Here is a 26900-nt window from a genome sequence, read left to right as displayed (position 1 = left end):
TCAATTTATCCTCCCACTTCTGCTTCCCAAAGTGCTGGAATTACAGGTGTAAGCCACAAAGCTTGGCCCCAAAATCCCTCTTTCAGGCAGACAGAGATAAGAAATAATGGGATTTGAATTCCCCACAGGCATAATATATTGTTTCTGGGCTCCTCCCAGAATTCTTGTTGCAAGATTTGGAAGGAGGAAGTTTCATCTTATTTGTTTAACAATTATTTACCAAATGTCTATTACGGGCCTGGGACTCTATCAGGTGTCCAAAGATGAAAGGTATGAGCTGTGCCTTCCAAGATTTCACAGTTTAGTGGGAAAACAGGCAGATCAACAGAGAGTGAGAATCCAATGCAACATGTTCTGTATCAATCTGAGATGTGATAAGCAGTGAAAGCATAGATGATAAATAGTTAATTTGCCTGGAGAAGTTAGGAAATGTTTTACTAAAAATGTAATTCTTGAGAAACCATTTAGTGAAACAGGAATTTGTCAGGTGGACAAGATAAACGGAGGGCATCATCTAGCAATGGGCAGAGTATATGATAAGATTAGAGGCATGAAATGGGTACTAAAACCATCTTTGCAAGATTAGGACAACAAGAAATCTGACATAACTTACTCCATCTTGCTTCTGACCTCCAGGGTGTCCTTGGTCATTCCTGAGTGTAGGTCAAGCTAACTTGGAGAAGAATTTAGTTTATAGTTTAATCTTAAAGCAAAGATTAAACCTCAAAGCATGTCTCTTTCTTTGTTAAGGTAACACTATGCAGACAGTAGAGCTCTAATATAACATTTTGGACCAAACTGAGAGAGAAGAGTGGTGATCTGTTCTGCATTCTGTATGTCTGTTTCATAGACAAGAAAACACTGAGGAAGTTTAGTGATCAAGAAGCTTTAGAATTTTTGAAAATTGGAAGAAAGGTATATTTCTCTATTTCCCATCTCTGCTTCATGCTCCACATTTTAGTCAATGCCTTCTATCTAACCACAAATATAACTGTGTCCCTCTCTTGCTTCACAAGGGTTCTTCAACGGTTTCCCACCCCATATAAATGTATACATGCTCACCTTACATTCAACTCTACACTATTGAGCATAGTATATTAGTTTTCCAAGGCTGCCATAACAAAGTCGTACAAACTGGGTGGCTTACAGCAGCAGATGTTATTATTGTCTCAGTACTGGAGGCTATAAGTCCAAAACTGAACTGTCTTTGTAAAACTAATGAAAGGCCACAATGTTAGGCTTTTATGAGAGGGACTCCAACACTGATAAGATAGACACAGTTTCTAGAATTCCTTACTGCTCAAGGGTCATGTAGCCAGAGGTTACAATATTTGTGACTTCCCCAATTTCTCCTATAGTTAATATCGCTACTGTAGAATCTAAGATCAGTTTTTTGAGATATCTTTCACACTGCCCCACCCAGACTCATGACTCAACTGGTCATGTGGCCTCATCCAGAGGCAGACTCAGTGCCCGAGGGCCATTTTCAACACCCTGCGATTTCAGTCCCCAGACAATCAGAAGCAGCCATTTCTTTACCCTCTGCCCACAAAATTGTCCATAAAAACCACCTCCAAGCCTTTGGGGAGATCGAGTTGAGTGATAACTCTAGTTCTTCTGCATGGGCTGGCCTCAATCAATTAAATTCTTCTCTGCTGCAATGCCATAGTTTCAGTGGATTTATGTTGTTTGCGTAGTTGGCAGGAAAACCTGTTGGGCAAATACAGTATGGTCTAGAACTGAGGAATAATTCCCTACATCAAATGTACATGATAAATAAGGAGAAAGATGTGGGAGGGGGATGACAGGTGTTAGTTTACAGCCAGATTCTGAAGCATTTGGAAGGCATGTGTTATTGGTTGAACTGTATGGCCAAAAAAGATATGTTGAATTTCTGACCCCCAGCACCTCAGATTGTGACCTTATTTGGAAATACAATTGTTGGCAATGTAATTAGTTTAGTTAAGATGAGGTCATATGAAGTAGAGTGAACCCTTAATCCAATAAAACTAGTGTCCTTGAAAGGAGAGGGAAACTTGGACACCCACATGCACAAAGGGATGACCATATAAGAACAAACAGGGAGACTGGCCGTGTGAAGATGGAGGCAGTTAGTGGAATTATGCCACCATGAATCAAGGAGTGCCTAATGCCCAGGGTTATCAGAAGCTGAAGAAACAAGGAAGGAGTCTCCCCTAGAGGCTTTGAAAAGAACATGACTCTGCCAATACCTTGATTTTGGACTTTTAACCTCCAGAACTGAGACAATAATATCTGCTGCTGCAAGCCACCCAGTTTGTATGACTTTGTTGTGGCAGCCTTGGAAAACTAATATACTATGCTCAATAGTGTAGAGTTGAATGTAAGGTGAGCATGTATACATTTATATGGGGTGGGGAACCATTGAAAAACCATTGTAATGTGGCACATATACACCATGGAGTACTATGCAGCCATAAAAAAGGATGAGTTTGTGTCCTTTGTAGGGACATGGATGCAGCTGGAAACCATCATTCTTAGCAAACTATCACAAGAACAGAAAACCAAACACCGCATGTTCTCACTCATAGGTGGGAACTGAACAATGAGATCACTTGGACTCGGGAAGGGGAACATCACACACCGGGGCCTATCATGGGGAGGGGGGAGGGGGGAGGGATTGCATTGGGAGTTATACCTGATGTAAATGACGAGTTGATGGGTGCTGACGAGTTGATGGGTGCAGCACACCAACATGGCACAAGTATACATATGTAACAAACCTGCACATTATGCACATGTACCCTAGAACTTAAAGTATAATAATAAAAAATAAATAAATAAATAAATAAATAAAAAAGAAAAACCATTGTGAAGCAAGAGAGGGCCACATTTATATTTGTGGTTAGATAGAAGGCATTGACTAAAATGTGGAGCATGAAGTAGAGATGGGAAATAGAGAGATATACCCTTCTTCCAATTTTCAAAATTTCCAAAGCTTGTTCATCACTAAACTTCCTCAGTGTTTTCTTGTCTATGAAACAGACATACAGCACGCAGAAAACATCACCCCTCTTCTTCTCTCAGTTTGGTCCAAAACGTTATATTAGAGCTCTCCTGTCTGCAAAATGTTACCTGAACAAAGAAAGAGACATGCTTTGAAATTTAATCCTGCCAGATCCCCTTACTTAATGATGGGAATGTCACAATGAAAAATGATAGTACTAATATAATAATATGGACTCTTAAAATGATTTTGATATTGATATTTTTATGATTAAAAAATTCAGTTGAAAACTCATCACCATGAAATGAATAAAATTAATATTCCAGTATCAAGCAATTTGACTTCCCAGAATTGTTTTTCTTGATCTTTATCCTAATTGGAAAAATGAATTCATATCCATATCTTGAACTATCTACTCCCATGCAAGCAAAAATGCTAAGAAGTATTCTATAAGTAAGATCAATACTAAGGATACTGTAATAGGGCTGTAATTTTCTGTTACGTGCATTTCCTCCAATGTAATGAACTGTTATGATAATTGGTAGCTTTAATGAAAGCAAATGACTTCTGTCTAATTTGGGTAGGTTGTATTCCAAGGTATGATGTTCCTAAGTCTATGTACTCTTTAGCTGTTTCTAATCTTGGATAGCTTAAATAGTTCTTACTATAAATGCAGAAAAATTGAGTATGTTTTCAGTATTTCAAACAACATAAATGCACATGCACACACTCTACAAGTCATATATCTTTACCGAAATGACCAAATTCACTAGAGAGCAAGGAGACACTGCTGAGGCATTCTGATTCACATTCTGCAAAGTCATCATAACCTCCTGAGACACAGCATGTCTTTGCATATATGAGTAAATAATTTAACAACTATAAGATATGTCCCAATATATCTTTCATTTCATTTACTGGAATACCAAAACTGACACTGATGACAAAATATTAATTATATGAAATAACCAAAAATGTAAAGTCTATGTTTCTAACTGAATTATATGGAAGGAGAAATTTAACCTGATGTCACTTTGTTTTGAACACAAATTACACAGTGATATTATTGAATTAAGACTCTGTAAGTATGAAAAACTTTTGTGTACACAATTTAGTATTCAGATGTCTTTGGTACTTTTATGTAAAATCATAAAACTTATTTGGGAAAGTTAAGGCTCGGAGAAGAGCTGAAGAAGCTCAATTTAAGGGGGAAAAAAAAATAAAGCTGAGAGCAGCACTGGGTCTAGAGCCCAAGTGTCCCACTTGTGGCACAAATATAGTGTAGTCTTATCACATGAGTGACCTTCTTCCCCAGTTACTAAGCCCTGGGTACAAAAACAACAGTGCTTTCTATACTTAGTGATTCATAAAAAATGATATTTTAGAGAGATGAGTGGCCTTAAGCAGAATTGCACAATAGTTTCTTACCCTGCAAATCAAATGTTCTCCAAGGAAAGAACAGGTATAAAATACTTGGAAGGAGCTGTGAATGCCCCATGTCAGCAATTGACATATGTGTCAGCATAAGTAGTGGTAGAATTATCTCAGTAGGAAAAGATTTAACAAGAATATAGGTACCATTAAGATTAGTAGCAAAAGCGAACCAAAAATCGCTTGTATCTGCATGGGGTGGTCAAGTTGGGTATACTTACCTACCTACTGGCATTCATTCATTTTGTCATTCCTTTACGCCAACACCATTTTCAAGTTCCTACTATATGTTCAGCATTGGTAAATACATTCATTTTTCAAAAGTCTGATTTGCTTAGACTATCTGGATTTTTTTAAATGACTAATGTCTGGTTCTGAACCCATGCCATTGATTTCAAATCAGATAATCTAAGAGGACCTTAGATGCCTCCATACCGACTTGAAGAAGAGTTTTATGGAGACGCAGATGGAGAATATGGATTATATGTTTAAAAGCCACCATTTCCCATACTCTCATACTCAGTCTCATTCATTATTAAAGCATAGAAGTAGATGAGAAGAAGGGAGATTTCTTGGAAGAGAAAAATGAGCAAAATGAGCAAACATTTATTGATCATCTGCTATAGATTACTGCATCTCACTAAATCCTCTTAACAACAGTATCAAGTGTTATTGTCTCCTGTGTTGCAAAGAGGAAACTGTGGTACAAAACAGCAAACTCACCTAAAGACAAAAAGCTAACTAGTAGTCAAGAGGTAAACCCAGGCCTGTCTGACACCACTACACCACACAGCCAAACCTGTTGTGCAGAATAAAACTCACAAGCAAATTAGTGGAGAAAGATGCTAAACCAAAAGCAACTCCATGCATTTCTTTAGCACTTGGCTGTACATCTAAAGCTTGATTTTTATAATCAAAGAAGATAGCCTCTTTATCCTTTTCCTCCTTCCCTTCTTCTGGGTTCTTTCATTTCATTTTCTACTTTGTAATTCCTTTCCAAGTGCTCACTATGCTGTCACCTTCTCCTTAGACCCAAGGGAGTATTTTTTCAGGAGCAGTCAGAGGAGGAAACTGAAGGCTGGGGAAGATCACTCCAAATCCACTCAGGAGGAAAAGTTACAGCATGCATGATTTCCAAAGCAGGGCTCAGGCTTCAAAGGAATGGAGAAGCAACTGAAATTGAGCAGAGGGACAACAAAATGGGCACACCAGGGAGCTTGTAAAACCCAGAAGGAAAAAGAACATGTTTTGGGCTGGGAGCGGTGGCTCACGCCTGTAATCCCAGCACTTTGGGAGACTGAGGGGGAGGTAGGTGGATCACCTGAGGTCAGGAGTTCAAGACCAGCCTGGACAACATAGTGAAAACTCGTCTCTACTTAAAAATACAAAAATTAGCCGGGCATGGTGGCATGTGCCTGTAATCCCAGCTACTTGGGAGGCTAAGGCAGGAGAATCACTTCAACCCAGGAGGCAGAGGTTGCAGCGAGCTAAGATCATAGCACTGCACTCCAGCCCGGGGAACAGAGCAAGACTCTATCAAACAAACAAACAAACAAACAAAACATGTTTTGGTTTGTGTACATCACAGAAGGCCTCCAAGATGCAGGGAAAATATCGTCAATGACTCATCCTCTACTGATAACATCAGCTTTTATACCAGGAGCCATGCTGAGAAGTTCAGAGACAGTGTTAAACTGCCAAAACAAGTCAATGAACTCAACAAAATGCATTTCTTACACATAAATCTACAATTGCCTTGCTAGTTTTGTGATGCAACTTTCTGAAATATTTGTTTCCTTTTAACACGGGTTCTTGGCCTCCATCTATATACCAAGCAGAGACCTAAGCACCAGCACATAAAATATCTCTTAGCATCCTAACCGTAAGTCTGGGAGAAAGCTTTATTTTTCCCACCACACAGAAAAGGGACTGGGGATAGGACAGTAGTGTGACTGCGGATGTCATGGATTCCAAATTTAAACTCAGGATTCCTTCCTTTAAAGTCTAGTGGTCTTTCTCTGATACCATGCTACATAAACTTTTCAGCATCATGATGAATAGATACAACGCTAGCCACAATAAAAGTGCAAAAATGCTCTGAAGATATTAGGAGTTCAATAAATATTTGGTGATTGGTAGATTTGTATAATTTCAAAAGGCGAACCAACGTACTTTGTCTGCTTGCCAATGGGACGTATGTCTAGACAATGAAAATAACAGGAACACATAAGAATTTATTCACTTCCAATTACCTATCTGCAGATGGACTTGCTCATTGGTTCTGTTTTTGTTGTTAGTAAAGACATAATCTAACCTTTTTAACAATTTTCCCAGATCCACAAAGGGCAAGCTGCTACTCTAGTTGACAACTCATTGGCAGTAACCACATTTAGAGTCAGTTGTGTTTTAGTCAAAGGAGACGTTTCTCCACTTTTATGTGAATTGAAGTAATGCACAACAAATATAGCTGTCAAATTTACTAATTGTGTTGAATAAGGATATCCAAGTGTTGCAAGACCATCAGAAAAAGCACGTTACAAAAGCTAAGTACTCAATTTCAGAAAGCCTTTTAACATTAGTATTTCAAAATCATTAATTTTGTTACCATTTAACACCAGTGATGTTCATTTCCCACAATCTATTCTGACATTTAAAGGAACATTTTTAAAGTATCTCTTGCATCATATAAGCCTACCACCATATAATACCACTTAAAAATTACTGCATTTTACAAAGGTAAAGGCAGGGGGAGGTTGGCCCATGAAAAATCTAATAAAAACCTTCTTCATATATATATATATATATATATTTTTTTTTTTTTTTTTTTTTTTGAGACAAGATCTCACTTTGTCATCCAGGCTGTAGTGCAGTGGTACAATCTTGACTTGCTACAACTTCTGCCTCCTGGGTTCAAGCAATTCTCTTGCCTCAACCTCCCGAGTAGCTGGAGTTACAGGTGTGCACCAACATGCCTTGCTAATTTTTGTATTTTTAGTAGAGATGGGATTTCACCGTATTGGCCAGGTTGGTCTTGAACTCCTGACCACAAGTAATCTGCCCGCATCAGCCTCCCAAAGTGCCGGGAATACAGGGGTAAGCCACCGCACCTGGCCTTTCTCATATTTCTTTTTGAGCCATGTTAGTGTTTAATGTTATCCAGTACAAAGAAACACACACATGCGCACCACCTAGAGACCTATTGTCATGGTTCAAACATCTTAGGATATAGAGATCATGACCAAACAATATTGGAAACTTACTAAAGTAAGTAGGCTTTATGATTAGTAAACTGGGCATTTTCTTTGATCCTCTGACAGAGGAGATCACTTTTGCTCCTCAGTGATTGGTTGAATGCTATGTCAGGTGCCTTAGGTCATACAGAGTGGTATTGACAGAGGGTTTCATGGATCCTAGAACCACAAGAAGGCAATCCACTAAAACATCCATACCAGGGAGGCATTGTCAGAAGAGAGAAAGGAAAATAAAAGTAAAGAACATAAAAGAGTAGCCGTAAATTAGAGGAAGTTGCACGAATAACTCAGGTGAATGGTTTTTAATCCAGCTTGGATGGCAAGCTTGAAAAAAAAAATACAAAAAATGACCCAGTTCAGAGAATCAGATTTTATTTACATAAATATCAAAAAAAGAGATTATTTTAAAATGATAAAAATTATTTAATTTAAAAGCATTTTGTAAAATCTGGAAGATACATGGTAAGTGAACTTGTGGTTTGTTAATACCCTTTGCTTGGGGACTTTTCTACTCCACGATTTATGAAAAGTCCCAAATACTCTCTAATGGGATTTTTAGCTCAGTTGGTTAGAAAGCACAAAACTACCTCTGGGGATTTATCCACTGCACCCATTAGAGGCTCTGTACACTCTTCCAGCTGATCCTAAAGGCCTTGAGTGCTGAGCATTACTAAGGGACACCCAGTCCATTCCTGGTATCCTTTTCTCTTTTCTGTGCTCTTAGTGTGAGGTCCTAAGGTGATGTGTATGGCAAGAATGGGACTAAGAAGGCCTTGACTGGAACCGCAGCTCAGCCCTGAAACTGACGGACCTTGGGCAAGTTCCTCAATCTCGCTACCCTGTTGTCTCTCATTTGGAAAATTCAGTTGCCTGCTTTACAGGATTGTTGTGCCTTCTGGATTTAATAACTTGTGAAAATAATATATATATATGAGAGATTCTCAAAAAGACTTCTTGGATAGGTGAAAATGAATCTGAAAAATCAGAGAATAATAAATGGTGTTCCTTTATTCAGAAGTTATTCTCAAACTTTGGTGAGAACAAAATATCACCTAAGCAGCTTTTGAAATGATGTCCATTCTAGAAATTCTGATTCAGTAAGTCTGGATTAAGCAAACATTACTATCATGGAACCACACATTGAGAAATACAGCTTTAGAACATAGTATTCAATCAAAATTGTAAAACAAATACTGGTTTTATTTGAGAACATTATATGCAGTGATTCTTTCTTTAATGACGTATCTCTCACTTAAGTGTTCAGGTTTATAAGGCCTCTGATTCTCAATTAGAATGAGTTTCCTATGTCCCCTTCATGAATAGAACTGTATCAACCTTTCACATCTAAGCAGCACTGAATTCTAATAAGTGTGCCACTGTAAGGCAGCCAACTATGGAATGGTGATTGGAAAAACACCACACATTGTTTCTTGCCTACTTATTTTAAAACTGGGTAATAAAAGGTGTTCACCATTTTGCCATGTAAGGTACTAAATTCGGAAATATTTTCACGGACATAGGGTCTTCCCCCCCCCGTGATGGCTTAATATAATCCACAACTACTCTTCATTCCTTCATAAAGTTGACCCATGAGTATTTATTCATGGAAGAGGTCTTAGTGGTCATCTAGTACTATCCATTTATTTTACAGCTAAAGAAACCCCAGCTAATGTCAGCTGGCTTGTCCTCCAACCCAGAATCTTCACAAATGAAGTTTCCCTTCCAACGGAAGCCTAATTGAGAGCCAAGTCTACACTCGAAAAGATTTCCCCACTGAGTCTAACTTTGCTATCCAGTGTTAAGAGGGAATCCAGTGTCTTAAATCATAGTATTAGTAGTAATTCCTTCGTGTACATAAGTGCACAACATTTAGGTTCACCTCCTTCACAGTATCTTACTGATAATATAAGAAAGCAGGATGACAGATTCATTTCACACAAAAATGCACTCCTTCAAAATAACAAAATAACCAGAATTCATTTTACTTCAGATCCTGAAAGTCCAGCATTAAGAAACATTAAAAAGGCCAGGTATGGTAGCTTCATGCCTATAATCTCAGCAGTTTGGGAGGCTGGAAACAGGATCACTTGAATCCAGGAGTTCAAGACCAGCCTAGGTAACATAGCGAGACCTCATCTCTATTTAAAAAAAAAAAAAAAAGCTGGGCATGGTGTCGCATGCCTATAGTCCTGTCTACTTGGGAGGCTGAGGCGGGAGGCTTGAGCCAGGCAGATAGAGGCTGCAGTGAGCTGTGACTGCACTGTTGCAGTGCAGCCTGGGCAACAGAGCAAGACCCTGTCTCTAAACAAAAACAAATTGCATTTGAAAGTTACTTCTTCTGAAAAGATAATTCTCTCCCACATTCCACAGTAAAATAAATGAATTCATTTTGGCTGACTGCTGTTTTGGGTTATTTCCCCATTTTTCTTAGATGTGTACAAAAAATTAGTGCTGATGATATTTTAATCTGAACCCTCATCTGCTCTTTTGATAGATTTTTTCCCAGAATTTTTTCTGTTAACCCAAGCCCACACAGCCAGCAAAACTCCCAAGAATCTTGCCGCCAATTTTCCTTTTCAATTGTATAAAGTTTTGAAAGTTATTGATTCTGCAAATGTGAAAAATTAACTTATCAAAATATAGCATACATAAAATGGGAACTGGCCAAAGAAACACAAAGAATATTGTTTTAACTGGAAGTTCTATCATTAACTGCTGCAATTACTGTATTCCTGATATGGCTTTTTGCAATATATTTATCACAATATGGGAACGGTTTAATCTACTCCATACAGAGAGCAGTAGGAGCTCTCAGTGGCCTCAAAATATGATGGTTCTTGCCACAAACAACTAATCTAAATTTCTTGCAGATGGCAGGCCTAACTTTTTCTCTCTAAAAGGAAATAACTCTCCTCCAAAAGTCAAATTTGGTTTTAAAACTGTGGTGTCTTTAACCACTTTTTCCCCCCAGTTTTTCAGTTGACACTTTGTCATGAGTTACAGTGGCTTGCATTAATCACTCTGGATTCATAAAGAAAATATTTTGTGGTAGTTGACTATCACATGCAAGAAACTAAGTGCCCTTTGCGGGTGACTGCGCAGGTACCTCTGATTTCTTGCCAAATCATTCAGAATGCCGCAAATCCATTAAATCTCTCCACAGGGAGGAAAAAATTCCCGCATTCTAGAGAGAGAATTTATGAGTTCATTTCAATCACCACAAATGAAAGCCACCCTTAATATTCATTAGAGATTTTACAGTGGCAATATACATTATCTATTCATATGCCCCTCTAAAAGGCCAATTTCCCTTGAAACCTTGCATGGCTCCAAGCCACTCCTTGTAGAAACAATGGCCTATGTCCAAGTGGAATCAGGGGAGGCAAATGGATGACATTTCCTTATCCATTGGTAGTAATTCCACTAAGCCACTATGGTGGCTATGAGTTTCTGAGCTTTAAAAATTAAAGGACAGATTAGGAATGTGCAGTCATGTCATTGTATCACTTCTCTGCTGTCATCTGTGACCATATGCCCTAAATTGAATAGAGCTTTTCGGTTGGCATCACAAGAGGTGACTTTTGAAACTGACATTTCTTTCATTTGGAGAAATGTATATGTTGGAGACATAATTCTATGAGCCTGAGTGCTTTCCATTAATCTCCGTCTTTCTACCACCATAGTTCACGCCACCATCATCTTTCATCTGTTTTCCCTGCAAATCTATTTTCTTCACTGTATGTAGAGTGATCTTTCCAAAATATCAACTTAAGCCTCATCTCCTCAACAAATCAACAAGAAATGCCAAAATAAGCCCTTGGCTTAAAGCAGTTTTTGCATAGCTTCCTCATTGCTTTTAGGGAAGACACAGCAAAACAGCATAACCTATAAGACCATATGTGGTCTGACTCCTTCCTCAGTTTTACTTTGTCCCACATCTCCGTGTTTTCTCTCCCAGCCATTGTGAATTCTCGTTCTCCTTATTTGGAGTTAGTTAACTCTTCTCTTCCATCACATTTGAACTCAATCATCACTACCCCTGAAAGCATTTTCTGACTCCTTCACTAGGTCAAATTTACCTATTATTGGCCTTCACAGAACCATGTAACAATCATAGCTCTTATCAAATCTGGCATTTCATGTTTATTTATGTGATTAAATATATTTTTGTTTCTAATTAGACCATGGGGTTTACAATAATCTGCTTCTACCCAACAGTTTATCCTCCTTATCTGGCATGATGTAAATACTCAAAACAAATTGTTGAGTAAATGAATAAATCAGTTCTTGATTTTAACACATCTTGTGCCCTGGCTGAAAAATCCTTTCTATGGGTGAGACATGGGCTTCCACTGGGGTTGGGCTTGATGTGAGCTGCAATAAAGCCATATTTCTAGTCCAATTATTCATCAGTATGGTTGTATTTAATAACTGGGAACCATGAGATGCATAAAGATCTTACACTGAATATTCATAAGGGTTTTTAGAGTGAATTCAACCACTTGCTTTACAACTTCCCAGGAAGGAGAGGGAACATGAATTTCTTTCCTTCATTTTTCATTCTTTCTGCAAAAGGTGGTTATGACTGAGCGATATATTATGACTTTGAAATAAAATAGCATGAAATGCATATGTGATGTGGCTATGATAAAATATATGAGAGGAGTTTTAAAAAGCTAACTTCATTTTACATACGCAAGACACTGTCAATACAATCATAATTTGGGAGGTCAGAAAAGGGCAATGGTGATGCCAGCACATACACTCCAGCCTCTTCTTCTTTTTGTCTGTTTTCCCTAGTGACTCAGGCATGGTGTCGCTAAAGTACCCCCAAGAAGCTAAAAGTAGATTCTCACCCATTGCTCACTGTATACATTTCAGTGAGTTAGCTCCAGTTTTCTTATATCCAGGGAGATAAGTGGGCAAATTATATGAAATAATCTTAAAAACTACTGGAAACCACCAACGTAAATTCAGTGCAACATTTTCTCATGTAATACAGGATTGCTCGGAATTGTCGATGGTGACATCCTAATGCAAGAACCTATCTTTGTCACCATTGTGGCCACATAGCTCAGGGAAATACCTGATATATCATAGATACTATGCTGTTGTTTACTGAATGACAAATAATTAGAAACATAATAAATTATAATTAAATGATAATAATTTCCCTTGAAAATAATAGCTTTTCTTCATTAAGTTCCAATTAGGTGTCAGGTACAGTTAAACATGTTACATACATTATCTAGTCCAATTCTTACTAGAATTCCACAAAGAAATCTTTGTTTTCCATTTGATAGATATGAAACTGAAACTCAGAGAAATGAAGTGACTTAACGGTTACACAGACAGTCAATGGTGAGGCCACAGTTGAAGGCCAGGCTTATTTGACTCATGGAGTTTCCACCATATGCTGCTTCTCTTTACTGCCATGGTTATTTATATATCTGCTGCAAAATTTAAAGACAGCTTAATGACAGGAAAAGTCTGGACTAAGAGTTAGGAGGATTATGTTCAGCATCAGCTCTGCCATCATGTGCTTTGGGATCTCAGGTAATTCACTTAATCTTCATGCACCTCAGTTTCTTTATCTGTAAAATGGCAGTAATACTCTGCCTAATTCATAGAGTTAGCATAAGAGCAAATGTGAGAAAAGCTATATTGCACCTTGAAGGCAGGGTCTCTAATTATCAAGCTGTTAAACCCCTACATTTAATCAGCACTTTCACAGGCAAGATGTCATTTTATACTGCAAGCTGGGAACTGATGTTTCCATTTTTCTAGATGAGATAAGTAAGGGTAAGTTACTAACCTAGTCTAAAAAATTACAAAGCTAACTGTCACAAGAACGGAAAACCAAACACTGCATGTTCTCGCTCATAGGTGGGAATTGAACAATGAGATCACTTGGACATGGGAAGGGGAACATCACACACCGGGGCCCATTATCGGGAGGGGGGAGGGGGAGAGGGGAGGGATGGCATTGGGAGTTATACCTGATGCAAATGACGAGTTGATGGGTGCTGACGAGTTGATGGGTGCAGCACACCAACATGGCACAAGTATACATATGTAACAAACCTGCATGTTGTGCACATGTGCCCTAGAACTTAAAGTATAATAAAAATAAAAAATAATAAATAATAAAAAAAATTACAAAGCCATGATCTTTGCAGAAAAACTTTGGATTTTATGTATATTTCAGCTTACAATCCTGCTCTGCCACCTGCATAAATCAGTTATCCTCTTTGAGCTTCAGATTTCTACCATTAAAATGGAAATAATGATACCATGATACCATCTTACTGAATCATAACCCAATTAAAAGAATATATAAAAGTACCTGAAATAAAGTCAAGTGCTAAGTCAATGGTGCCCGTGATTATCACAATGTGTCTCTGTGCTGAAAACAAGATTTCAAAGGCATGGACCACTCAAGGTGGCACCTAGTGTGTATGTGATGATGGGCGGGGGTCAGGGTGATGGTTGCAAAACAGACGTCTCTCTCCAACCAAGCACTCTTTACATCGCATAGACCCTGATCTTCTGCTCCCTTCTACCGTCTTACTTAAACTTCACCCATCCATTTTTTCAAAGCAGGCTTTCCTCCTCTGAAATAGCATGTAAAAGGATTTTTAAAGTGCTTCTGGTTTGAATGGTGAGAGCTCCTGAGAATGAAAATGAAAATTCTGGTTCATGAAGAAGTTTCTGTAGCCCTGAACTGAACTCATATGCATAGTTGCTGGTTCTGGCTTACATTGCTTAAGTTATGGCTGATGCATCCAAAGACCATGAGGGAGAGAGAAAGTAGATGGGATAGAGAAAGTGTAGCTGTTCAGAAAACAAAACAAAAACAAAAACAAAACCCTAAACCTAAACCAGCTTAGGTAAAGGTAAAAAATGTAGAAATAAGGCCAACATGCGTCATCTGAAGAAAATTGCTTTGAAAAATTAGAAAGAAACCTTTATGTACAAGTCTTTTTCTGCACATATAATTTATCTTCCCCATTGTATCCTTATGACCCAAACTATTGAAGACAGCAAGGATCTTAAATATGATCAATATTCTCCTCCATTCCAAAGATAAGGAGGTAGAAGCCCATGAGATGAAGCAATTTGACCCAAAAAGATCCTACTATGACAGAGCTGAGCTCACAGCTGACTCTTCTGGCTTTGAGCAGTATTCCTTTGAGGGTATAACACAGCCTCTAACACACCATGCTGCACATGCAAAATATGTCTTTTCTATAGTTTGCTTAGCAATATTTGAATTATGAACATATTTCTTTGCAATAAAAGAAAATTTGGCAACACTCGGAGCATCTGCCAAGGCTCATTATATGTTCTAATGAGCTCATTCAAATGTTCTAACATTCAGGCTTCTCTCCTGCCAAAGATTGATGTCCAGCTTTGGTGATTTGCTTCCTTCTGTTGAAGCATGAAAGAGAGGCTCTAAGTAAAAAGGCCATTTAGGTCTCTGACGGCTAATGAGCAGATTGGGCCCCCCTCAGATTGTCCATAATTGTCTTCTTCCTTCTATTTGAGAATCCAATGAAACAAATTCCAACTTCCGTTGTGAAATTCAAAATGTAGTTATAATTGATTATCATGGATCCTATTTCATGATCATAAGAACTAATCTAAATTATAAATGTTTTATGATGACTAGGAAGATTTTACTATAAGGAGTATCAATTCAACTTTCTTCTTAATATGATGCACTTAAGTAAACAAGCACACGGTGAAAAACACACGAAGAGAGAAAAGGAGCAAAATCCTTAGGGTAATTCATGAAGAAGAGGGATTCTTGGTTTCCATAACAATTCTATAACTCGATCACAGGACTATTATTTTCACATATGCATGAAGTTTGTGTAATTGGGAAAAGCCAAACATCAACCCAAACGATTTGACTGGTTTGAATGCTGTGTCTCAAAAGTCTAATCTAATAATATCTCTATTATCTTGGGTTTCCAGACTAATACTTCACACTTACAGAGAAATTACATTTTGTCCTTTTATCTTTATTTTTATTGTAAAAGATTTTATTGGAAAAGACACTTAAACATTTTATGCACATTTACGATTTACTTTCTTCATATTCAACCTAAGGAATTTCCATAAACCTGACATCTTCTACTATTATAATATCTCATATTTTATGTGTTTATTCTATAAGCTCTTCTTTAGCTAATAAAAAATGTGTTCACATGTCTGGCTAGACCTTTTTTCAAGCTTATTTTATATACAGGTACTACAAAGTGTTTGCCATTTTACTGAATTTTTACACCAAAAATTGCGATTACTTATTCTTCCATTTTACCATTTTCTTTTAATAAGATCTCATAAACTCTCTTGTCCACCCCTTCTCCTAACACACATGCATACTTCTAAGGCTCCCAAGTTCATAGGCTGGATGTCTTAGGAGGCACCTTACATGACTTTGCTAAATGAGTGAATAAATGGACAAATGAATGAATAAGCTATTGCAGAATCTCCTAATTTTCAAATTCTTCTCTCTTGGGTAAATACTGATTCTCCTACCATCAAACATTAAATTGGTCATAATTAAAATTTCATCATATAAAATTGTCATAATTAATGATTATTTTCTTGCTCACTTTAAATTTATAAAATTATTTTTAGAATCTTGATTGTCAAGTATATTAATTTCAGCACAGACTGTAGCAAGTATAGATATGTTTTGGCATTTTTGTATCACATTTTCCTATTTATCTTTTTGAAATTCTCAGTCCAGATTGCCATTTATGATGCTTTCTTTTCCACAAGTGGTCCAAATATATTTGCTGAAACTTTTTACCTTTCCATCCCACTATAATTCCACTGCAAAAAAGTAAAATTTAAAGCTGTTCCAACAAGCGGTTTTTGATGTTGGAGATGAAACACAAGGGTGTTAAATTATGAGGAATTATGTATTGATAGTTCATAGCCTACCTTCTTCTGGGTGGGTGTGTGAGCTTTCTTGTTAGTATGCCTTATCGTTTACCAGGTCCAAAAGTAATACCGCCCAGCACAAATGGCAACACACAGGTTTTTTGGCAGGAGCCTAACATCACTAAAGCACAAAGAAAATGAGAAGAGAATCTGCAAATTGTTTTTCCTTTTTCCTAAACCATGTGCCTCCTTACTCACTGTCTTTTCACTGTTCCTCTCTAGCCTTAATTCTTTCCTTGCATATTTCTAGTTTTCAAAGTCTACATCATGGATTCTTACTCATTCACCTACACTTTGAAACTTCACTACTGTTCACCAGATAGGTAGAGAAGAAAAGGAAGGCCAAAATGAGGAAATAATATGAAGATATGAAGATGGAAAAAATATCATTGTGCTTGATGAAAAGATGATACTCACTTTATCTGTAGTAAAGAGTGTGCAAAAAAGACCTGTGTGCATCTGGTTAGAAGGAAGAGTAGGTGAATGAGTTTAGATTTGACCCTGTAGGTTGTGGGGGAGGCGTTTAAAGGTTTGTGAGGGGAGCAGTGACATTATTAGATTTGAGCTTCAGGACCATTAATCAGGGTAGCATTTATCAGTTAGAATAGTCAAGAAAATTAATCTGTTAGATTAATCTGATAATGGTGTGTCATGTTGATTGAAGGGGGAAGACCAGGGTCAGAGAGACTGAGAGAGACTGCCAAGGGAGAGAGTAGAGAGACAAAATGGAGGACAGGCACGGACAGCTTATGCTGGTTCCGTGGTCTGTCTCCTAAAGACGTCTGGTTTTCTTGAGACCTATTAAAACCTTTATACAACTTAACAGTGAAGCTGTGTATCCCAAGAGCACTTTCCCATGTCAATAATTAGCAGTTAGCAGGCTTCCTGTTCCTCCAACTGAAACAGTTGCGTAAAGAATTTTTCCATCATCCACACGGGTTGTCACCATTGTGATGAGTTCATGCGAGATTCCAAAACAGCCTTCTCATCTTGCCTTAGATACCTTTAAGTATAGCCTTGTTTATGTTCTCACCTTCAGATGCTGTAATATCAACTCCACTCATTTTTCTTTGATTTTTGTCATATGATTCTGTCTCTCACTATTAAAATTTTTCTCTATATACTATGTTTGAATTCTTCTATAGGCAGATCTCTGTTCTGTTTTTTTGGGTCTTTGACTTTGCCTCTTCCTGAAAGATCTTTTTTTACTGTCACTTTTTAAACATTTTCACACTATTTTTATGAAATCAGGTTCAAAATATTTTAGAAATTTGAGAGGAGGAATGGATATTTGTTCCTTGTTCATGTCTAGATTGTATCTCTTTCTCTCTCTCTCTCTCTCTCTCTCTCTCTTTCTCTCTTTCTCTCTTTCTCTCTTTCTTTCTTTCTTTCGACGTAATCTTACTCTGTCACCCAGGCTGGAGGGCAGTCGTGCAATCTCGGCTCACTGCAACCTCCGCCTCCCGGGTTCAAGCGATTCTCCTGCTTCAGCCTTCTGAGTAACTGGGATTACAGGTGCATGCCACCATGCTGGGCTAATATATGTGTGTGTGTGTGTGTGTGTGTGTGTGTGTGTATATATATATATATATATATATATATTTTTTTTTTTAGTAGAAACAGGGTTTTACTGTGTTAGCCAGGATGGTCTCGATCTCCTAACCTCGTGATCCGCCTGCCTCAGCCTCCCAAAGTGCTGGGATTACAGGTGTAAGCCACCACGCCTGGCCCCATTTCTTAATCTTATAAAAATAATTTGTTTATCCTTATAAATCTGAAAAAGTCTCTCAGATTTTGAAAAATATATGTGTTATTATAAAAACATTATATGAAAGGAAGATTTTGTCTCCTTCACAGCCCACAAACTCTATCCTTTCTTACCCTCATTCCCTACCAAGCCTATGGCTCATTTTCCTCCTTTTGTTAAGATGTTCCATGCTCTTAGCTTGCAGAGCTTCATAAGTACTCTTCAGTTGTTCTTCTTATAAATTGATTTGAAACACTTGGCTTCAAAGATTATTTTTGGTCACCTCCACTATTCCCTTTCTTAAGATGCCTCTGAAATCCCCTCTCAACACCACTCATCTCAGATGGTAGAAAAGATCGTCATCCTTAGTTTTTCCTTTCCCATTTCTCTTGTGGAGTATACCCTTTCGTAAATCTGATCTTTTACCTTTCTCAATTTATATCAATTCCATAATACATATATTTCTTCACTCCCAGATCCCACAGACATTACAAACAACTTAACTTCATGTTAAACATCTCTATGTGTCTCATTTTTCTGTTGACTTCTGTGAAGAGCCCTTGACAAATAATACATTTCCCTGTCTGATTCAGTTTGTTTATAGTATCTCAACTGAATAAAATGTTCCAATCTTACAGACCTCTGGGTGCTTTGATTTTTGCAATAAATATTTCTTACTACAGATGAATCCCAACAGTATTTCATTAAACTTTTCTAATAGATACTAACAAACTTGCTTAACTAATGGATGTTTTTGGTATGCAAAGAGTTACTCAGAGGAAAGAAAGAGAGTGAGTAGGACTGAAACTACCTTACAGAATCGGAATTAGTGGGTGAAAGAGGGTAAGAAGTTTACTCAAGCTCACTCAGCTGGCAATGTCAGAGCTGCATTAAATCCATCAGCACCCACCTTGAGAGTGGGAGGCTACAGTGGGCTTAGCAGGAAGCATACCTGGGTGAACAAGGACTTTCTCAAAGATGAGTTAATTTCAGACCACCTAAAAACTCTGATGTAATAATAGAATCAAAGACACCAAGTGGATCACAAGGTCAGGAGTTCGAGACCAGCCTGGCCAACATGGTGAAACCCCATCTCTACTGAAAATACAAAAATTAGCCAGGCGTGGTGGCAGGCGCCTATAATCCCAGCTACTAGGGAGGCTGAGGCAGGAGAATCGTTTGAACCCAAAAGGCAGAGGTTGTAGTGAGCCAAGATCGTGCCATTGCACTCCAGCCTGGGCGAAGGGAGAGAATCAATCTAAGAAAAAAAAAAAAGAGAGACACCAGAATGTACTATTCCTAAAATTTTTGAAGTCAAGGAGAAACTAGTGTCCTTGTAGATCGGATTCATTTCCCATGAAATGTGGGGTTTAGGCCCAGCGCCATCATATCTGCATATCTTGGCACATATATTTTTTTAAAATATAATCACACTCTTACCCTTTTAAATTGCAAAAATGTCGCCTCTGACTACCTGCCATTAATGGTAAGTAACGTTCATTACAGAAGCATATCTTTTCAAACCCCAACACTGCCTTCTTTACATTCTATAATATGAAAGTTAAATAACCGAAATAATAACCCTGCAATTACTATTGAAAAAAATACCAGCTCTGCTGAAATGAAACTGGATATTTTTCACTTGTTGTTGTTATAGAATATATGTGTAGAATACAAAAATAATAATTTGCACTCATCCGACTTCTTTCACTTTAGCGTCTCAAATCCCAGAGTGTAAGTGGTCTCATTAAGTTTACCAAACCAATTTAACTCTAACATGCTCTCGAGCCCCCTCTCCAAGTCCACTGAGGCTTTTCTGTCACGAATGCTGAACACTATCATCTGAAATTCTGAGCATTCTGTAGGTATGTTTGACCTTCTGCAGATAAAACTCACTTAATCTTTAAGTTATATATTAAAATAGACAAAACTACCTAAATAAAAAAGAAAAATATGACTATTGTGTATTTCCCTACATCTACACACATCCACAAACACTCACATGTACAAAATAACTTAATTTATGTAGAATTGGATTTATTAGAATGAGGAAAGCTTTGGCTATAAGAACAGCTAGAAAAACAAGAAGAAATGCTTTATCTGGATCTATGGAAACAAAGTCCATTGGTTTCTAAGCTCCATTCATTTAGGCAACAAGTGCTACCCAGATATTTATTTATTTATTTCTGTTCTGCATTTCATGCTAGAAAATGCTTACTTTTTTTTTTTTTTTTTTTTTTTTTTTTTTTTTTTTTTTTAGAGACAGGGTCTCACTTTGTTTCCCAGGCTGGTCTTGAACTCCTGGGATCAATTGATCCTCCCACCTTGGCCTCCCAAAGTGCTGGGATTATTGGTGTGAACCACCACACATGGCCAATTGTTCAGGTATTCATTGAGGGCCCATTATATTATAGGAACTATGGAGGATACAAAGATAAGTTATTCCTCAGAAATATACAAATACTGAATTAATTCCAGCACAAGTGGAGTATGGTAAGTTCTATGAAGATGAGGGCAGTGGAGATAGCATCTGGCTGTGTATCTCCAGTGCCTGATATTGTGAATAGCAAATAGTAGGTGGCAGGATGTGTTTCATGAATATGTACTGAAAGAATAATGCCCTCAAATAATGTAGAAGTTCAAAGGAAGGAGGGACAACTTCTGTCTAGTTACCCGAAAAGCTTTCTAGATGATGAAGTATTTGATCTGAGTCTAAGGGTTGACGGGATGGGTTCTAACAGAGAGAATTCACATACCAGGCAGAGGCCATCACACAGTCACAAAGATAGAGGCAAGAAAGTGTGACACAGCCTTTAGGAATAGCAAATCATTCAGTTTGGCAGTTCGGCACAGGAAATCAATAAGGTAGGGGTAGTACACAGACAAGACTGAAAAATTAGATTGAGTCCAGACTGATGAAATCCAGAAATGCCAAGATAGGGAGTCCAGATTTTATTCTTGAAGGAAACTCTATTTGTGTTCAGATGCCTATACGACAGCTTAGCCACTTGCCAAGGAGCCATCAGCCTTGATCCTGCTTCTGAAGCTGTCAGAAGGAGTCATCAGAAGCATGCCCTAATTATATTATCGGCTACTCTCCAAGAAGCTACTCTAAGAGAAAACCTGCAAAGTGCAGCAGTCCCAGAAAAGAAGATGAAGACTAAAGACATGGATGCAGCTGGAAACCATCATTCTCAGCAAACTATCGCAAGAACAGAAAACCAGACACTGCATGTTCTCACTCATAGGTGGGAATTGAACAATGAGAACACTTGGACACAGGAGGGGGAACATCACACACCCGGGCCTGTCGTGGGGTAGGGGGAGGGATAGCATTAGGAGATACACCTAATGTAAATGACGAGTTAATGGGTGCAGCACATCAACATGGCACATGTATACATATGTAACAAACCTACACGTTGTGCACATGTACCTTAGAACTTACAGTACAATAAAAAAATTAAAAATATAAAAACAAGAAGGAGAGCTATTTAGAAATGATTAGTATTGGTCAGTTTCATCAGTTCTACGTCTGTTATCAGACACCTGTTATATTTACCATGATACTTCAAACACAAGTTACTTTGGTTTTAGTCTTTGGAGATTTAATGCACAAATCTTAAAAGGTAAAAAAAGTTCCCAGAGAAAATATGCCTTTTCAGAGACCTCTAATATGTTATAAAATGTAGCCTCTGTCTAAGAAGAGACTGATTCTTTGAGGAAAATGGTAGAGTAGGCTACCTGGATACACAAAATTGTCCCATTCATTCACTGAAAACACACATGACCAGGAGCTGTAGCGAAATAAAGTTATAAAACATGCCTTGAGCAATTTACAATGAAATTGAAAAAAAAAAAAAAGTGCCACTCTTAAGTACTAGAAGATTTATAATATTTGACTTTAGCTTCTTGACTATTTCCATTTTTTAGTTAAGAAAATTAAGATTAAAAGGTTTAAATAACTTATCCAAGCCAAAAAAAAAGTAGCACAGCCAGAATCCAAATCCAAATTTGTTTGACTCCAGAAAGCATACTGTTTCTCATGTATCATATAATAGGCTTAGAGTCTGCCCTAGTATATGGAAAACACTCTCATGCAGTAGCTAAAAGCAGGATCTCTAGCTAAAAGCAAGACCTAGGTCGTAGGTCTTGGCTCTACCTCCTGTTAGCTGTCTGACTTTGCACCTGTTGCTAACTTTTTATGCCTCCATTTTCTCAACTGTAAAATGAAGGGAAATAATATTTCTTTTCTTTTTCTTTGAGATGGAGTCTCACTCTGTCACCCAGGCTGGAGTGCAGTGGCGCGATCTCGGCTCACTGCAAGCTCCACCTCCCGGGTTCACGCCATTCTCCTGCCTCAGCCTCCCGAGTAGCTGGGACTACAGGTGCCCGCCACCATGCCTGGCTAATTTTATTTTTTTATTTTTTTTTTTGTATTTTTAGTAGAGACGGGGTTTTACCGTGTTAGCCAGGATGGTCTCGATCTCCTGACCTCATGATCCACCTGCCTTGGCCTCCCAAAGTGCTGGGATTACAGGCATGAGCCACTGCACCCGGCCGGAAATAATATTTCTTAAGGTAATATTTCATAACGTAAGTCCTTACCTTATAGAGTTGATGTGAGACTTAAATCAGATAATACATACAAAATGCTTAGGAAAATGGCAGGCTCAAAGAAAATGCTCATTAAAATTAGCTATTATTTTTCAGTGAAATTTCATTATAATTGCAATAATTTAGACAATTCACTTCACGTTTTCTTGATCTCAGTCAACACACAAAGTCTTCCTTCAATCAAAAAGAAATCCCTGGAAACATTTTATGCAGTCATTAATTTGTGCACAAATGAATATCTGAAATGTTAACATGGGAAAAAGTCACAAGAGTTTGGTTGTTTTTTGAAAAGACAACTTTTGCTCTGGTAACTTTTCTGACACTGATAAATTTGACTGATTAGCACTTTTGCTATCTGTTTCTTTCCCGACAGTACAAAACCCCAGATAAGATGACACATTTCCGTAGCTTGCAAACTTACCCATGAATGTAGAAGATCCATATCTGAGCAGGAAGACTTGAGACTTGTGTGGCGACTACAAGAGGAGCAGTGGCCCCAGGGTCCAACTTGTGCTATTTGGAAATCAACACATGTCCAGAGAGGGTTTTCAGGAAAAGGCTTCCACTGATGCCACATGTAAGCTTCACCTTCATACCAAGCTAATTTATCTTCCAACTTGCAGTCATTTAAAGTGCTCGATCTGCCCAGTGATGCAGAAAGAGTATCCAATCTGATCTCCATTTCTTCCTTCCTCCTTGTGCTAACACTACTCACTTTCTTTTCTTGGGACTTGGTTAATTTCAAACAAGAAATCAATGTGTCATCTTCATCTTCTGAATGACAAAGAAATGGGTTAAAAACTATGATTATAATTCTTCCCTTTCTATGAGAGAAATAAATGAAGCGCACTGGATAAACCAAGAAGTCATTCAATTTTACAAAATTATTTACAGCAGCATTTATTTAAAAAGTAAGTTATTTTGCTATACAAAATTTTTTGTTTTATAAAAGTCTCATTTTTCTGACATGTTTGAAACCATAACTATTGATTAAAGTCTATCTCACTGGAATGAATGGAGGCCACATACAAATAATATGCTGAAAGATATTTGAGGAAAAAATACAATTTTTTTTAAATGCACCTTTATGTTTCTATTATTAAATATGTTTAATTTTAAGGTCATGTGTATAATAAAGAATTATAAGGAAACAAATACAATTATATGCCTTACATAAAAGAATGAAATCTCAGTGGATATGGACTGAAATCCTACTGGCATTCTGAAATTGTCTATTTTAATACCAATCTGCCATGAGATTTATGCACGCAGTGTGTCTCATAGTGAAATAGTTTTTAAAAAGCAAGAACGACAAAACCAAAAAAAAGGCATATCTGTAATACTATAAAGTTCATTTGTGAGATCTATATTTACACAATGTGGCAAAGACTCTGATGAAATTTCTAGTAATATAGAAAACAGTTACAGAAAATAGAAATATATATCACCCAGAGTCAATTGCTCTATGTCATGGAATCCCTTTAAATCCAAATGTTTAATGAGTATTTTAAAAAGAGTTTGATTAATTAAGACATACCATTATAAATAAATAAATGAAAATCAAAGTTGCATGCCATGGACACACTAATTTGCTATGCTTACGTCGAAATTCAAATATATGGTTTTCTATGGCCAAAGAATGGGAACGGTGGACACTGCTGAGCCTCTCGCTCTCACTCTGTCTCAGAGCCTGGTCTTGAAGGGAAGGAGAAATGGGGTGGGGCATAAATACAGAGTAAAATTCAGGAATAGATGGGGATGTCTGTTTCAAAATAACTTGGCAATAAAAACAATCCTCAATGTTTAATGATTATCTTAAGACCTTATCAAAATGGGCTTCATTAATATATGCTTCCTTAGTTCTCCCTCAAAGGAATTGTAACAGCTTATTGAGTTCTTACTTACGGAGGTTTATTAATGTCGGTTTCACCTCATCCAGACTCTGCACTCTGGCTTTCTTAGTCCAAACCAGTTTCTGTAGCCGCTTTAATGTCCCCATTGATTCCACAGGGTCACCACCCGATTTTATGGCCTAGTACAAACACAGCTCAAGGTAAAGACAAATTATTCTGCACAAAAGATTAAATATAAAATATGTTGAGATCATAAATGTGGAAAAATTAATAATGTGACCTTAAAACCTGAAGCCTGAGTCCATTTAAGCAATAACTTGAAAGCACACCACATTTTTTGGGTTCAAAATTGTGAAATACGTTACAACTGTCCAGTCATACTAAAGCAGAGTGGTTTTACCAATTTTTTTTTTACTTCAAAATACAGCAAAATGGATTGAATTCAGAAATATCTATAAATGACTCACTCCTGCCCACTGTGAAACAGTGGAAAAAAACAAGATCTTTGCAGTGTAATATAAATGGAACAAGAGGTTCAAAGTTGCTATTTGCTAGTGTTGGAATAGACCGATAGTATGCAAAGTCTACCTGCTAATATTAGATAAAGAAGAAAGTAAATTGTCTTCATTTTCTTTTTGGAAATTTGTGGGCAAACAGCATTTGTTTCAAGTATGAAAATTTTTCAGATAACATACTTTAAAAAAAAAATAGCCTCTTACTTTGTAGAAGATATGCACTAAGTGAAACAAAAGATAGCCACAGCATACCACATTATGTTTTAGTATATGTGTCACTTGTTTATTGTGACAAAATATGGATAAAATATAATTAACATTGCATTAATGACTCTTGTTTTCTTTAAAAAGATTCAGGAATGTTTCCCACTAGTTTACGGTTGAATTTGTACTTATATAGCTTTTACTTACTATCTTAAGGATAGTTCCTCTTAAGGATTTCAAAATACTTTGGAAATTAACTCTTTGTGTGCTAAGTTTTACATGAGTTGATAAAATCATTGTGCTTTGTTGAATTCACTAGATGTGATGTAATACATATAGGAATACTTTTTCATCCAGAAAGTTCTACTCAGAAATATTTCTCCACCTGCTTTTCTCTCATTCTTTCCGTTGAACAGCTGATAAATAACATCTACAAAGACACTGCAATTTTCAAAAGGTGAATATTGCCTCCTCATTAGTGTTTGAATGAGACATTTATAATAACGCTTTCCAAGCCTTTGAAAGAGACTATAAGCCCAAATAAATGTTTGGAAGTAAAGAATATCCAGCATGAAACATTTCAAATCCTTATACTCAGCTGTTATCTTTGGTCTTTATGATAGACTTTGAACAACCAGCATAAACTTGTTGTTCTGTCTCTGCAAAATAGCACTTACGTAGGAAATGTGACGTTTTTGTCAGAGGAAGCCATACCTTTTTGCGTTAAATAAATGGGAAAATATTGAAATCATTTTAATCTTTTAGAAAGGACTGTGATGAGATATGCTTAGAAACGCAAAATCTTCCCTGTCTTTCCAAAGGCCGTGCTCTGTTCAACACAATTTCTATTGCTTACTTTTTTGTATTATTTCTCAGGGTTTCTTTTAGTGCTTTCTGAGTTACTTGGTTTTATAGACGCTTTACAACTTAGGAAAGGCTATTTTCTACTCTTTAGACCCTTTCAGAAATAATAAGATGACATTGCACAGCCATTTTTTCTTTGCTGTGCTTCTACTCTTATGTCAACTTCTTGTTACGGCCAAAGCTTAATTGTTCCACTGAAACACTGGCAACAAAAATCACCTTCTCTTTTCCCTTTGTGAAAAAGGCTTTAATGTGGAGAAAGGTATTGTATACCAGGGAAACGGAATTTTGTATAAATGATTTTCCCCCAAGAGGAACTAAAGCATTTGGAAGGTATCTGAATTCAGATAAGTAAGATCTCATGGCCTAGAGGTTTTAAAATAAACTGACCTTTCATTATTTTGTTCACACTCTATTATAGCCCTTTAAAATCATGATATTGTTATTTTTTGTATCTTTATTCACTTTGAGTTA

At 37.2% G+C, this 26900-nt stretch overlaps 1 protein-coding gene and 1 long non-coding RNA gene across 3 annotated transcripts in view; one reads left to right on the top strand and one right to left on the bottom strand.

Annotated features, from left to right (window-relative positions):
* SAMSN1 (SAM domain, SH3 domain and nuclear localization signals 1) overlaps positions 1 to 26900 on the bottom strand; it is a 167937-nt gene that overhangs the window by 76137 nt on the left and 64900 nt on the right. Inside the window, exons 8-9 of the mRNA XM_015446969.3 lie at positions 24896 to 25022; positions 23412 to 23764 (exon numbers count right to left, since the gene is read on the bottom strand). Coding sequence (XP_015302455.3) covers positions 23412 to 23764; positions 24896 to 25022 — 480 coding nt within the window. The remainder of the gene's footprint in view (positions 1 to 23411; positions 23765 to 24895; positions 25023 to 26900) is intronic.
* The window catches only part of LOC135970031 (uncharacterized), a 218737-nt gene that overhangs the window by 184288 nt on the left and 7549 nt on the right, over positions 1 to 26900 (top strand). Inside the window, exon 3 of one of the 2 annotated variants that reach the window (XR_010585438.2) lies at positions 23364 to 23567. The exons of the other annotated variant lie outside the window; for it this stretch is intronic. This is a non-coding gene — a long non-coding RNA (uncharacterized lncRNA). The remainder of the gene's footprint in view (positions 1 to 23363; positions 23568 to 26900) is intronic. 2 annotated transcript variants of the gene reach the window in all.

Source organism: Macaca fascicularis, chromosome 3 (assembly GCF_037993035.2).
Source record: "Macaca fascicularis isolate 582-1 chromosome 3, T2T-MFA8v1.1".
NCBI classification, from domain to species: Eukaryota; Metazoa; Chordata; class Mammalia; order Primates; family Cercopithecidae; genus Macaca; species Macaca fascicularis.
Note: the sequence above shows the minus strand (reverse complement) of the source record. Positions and strands in the feature narration are given on the sequence as shown.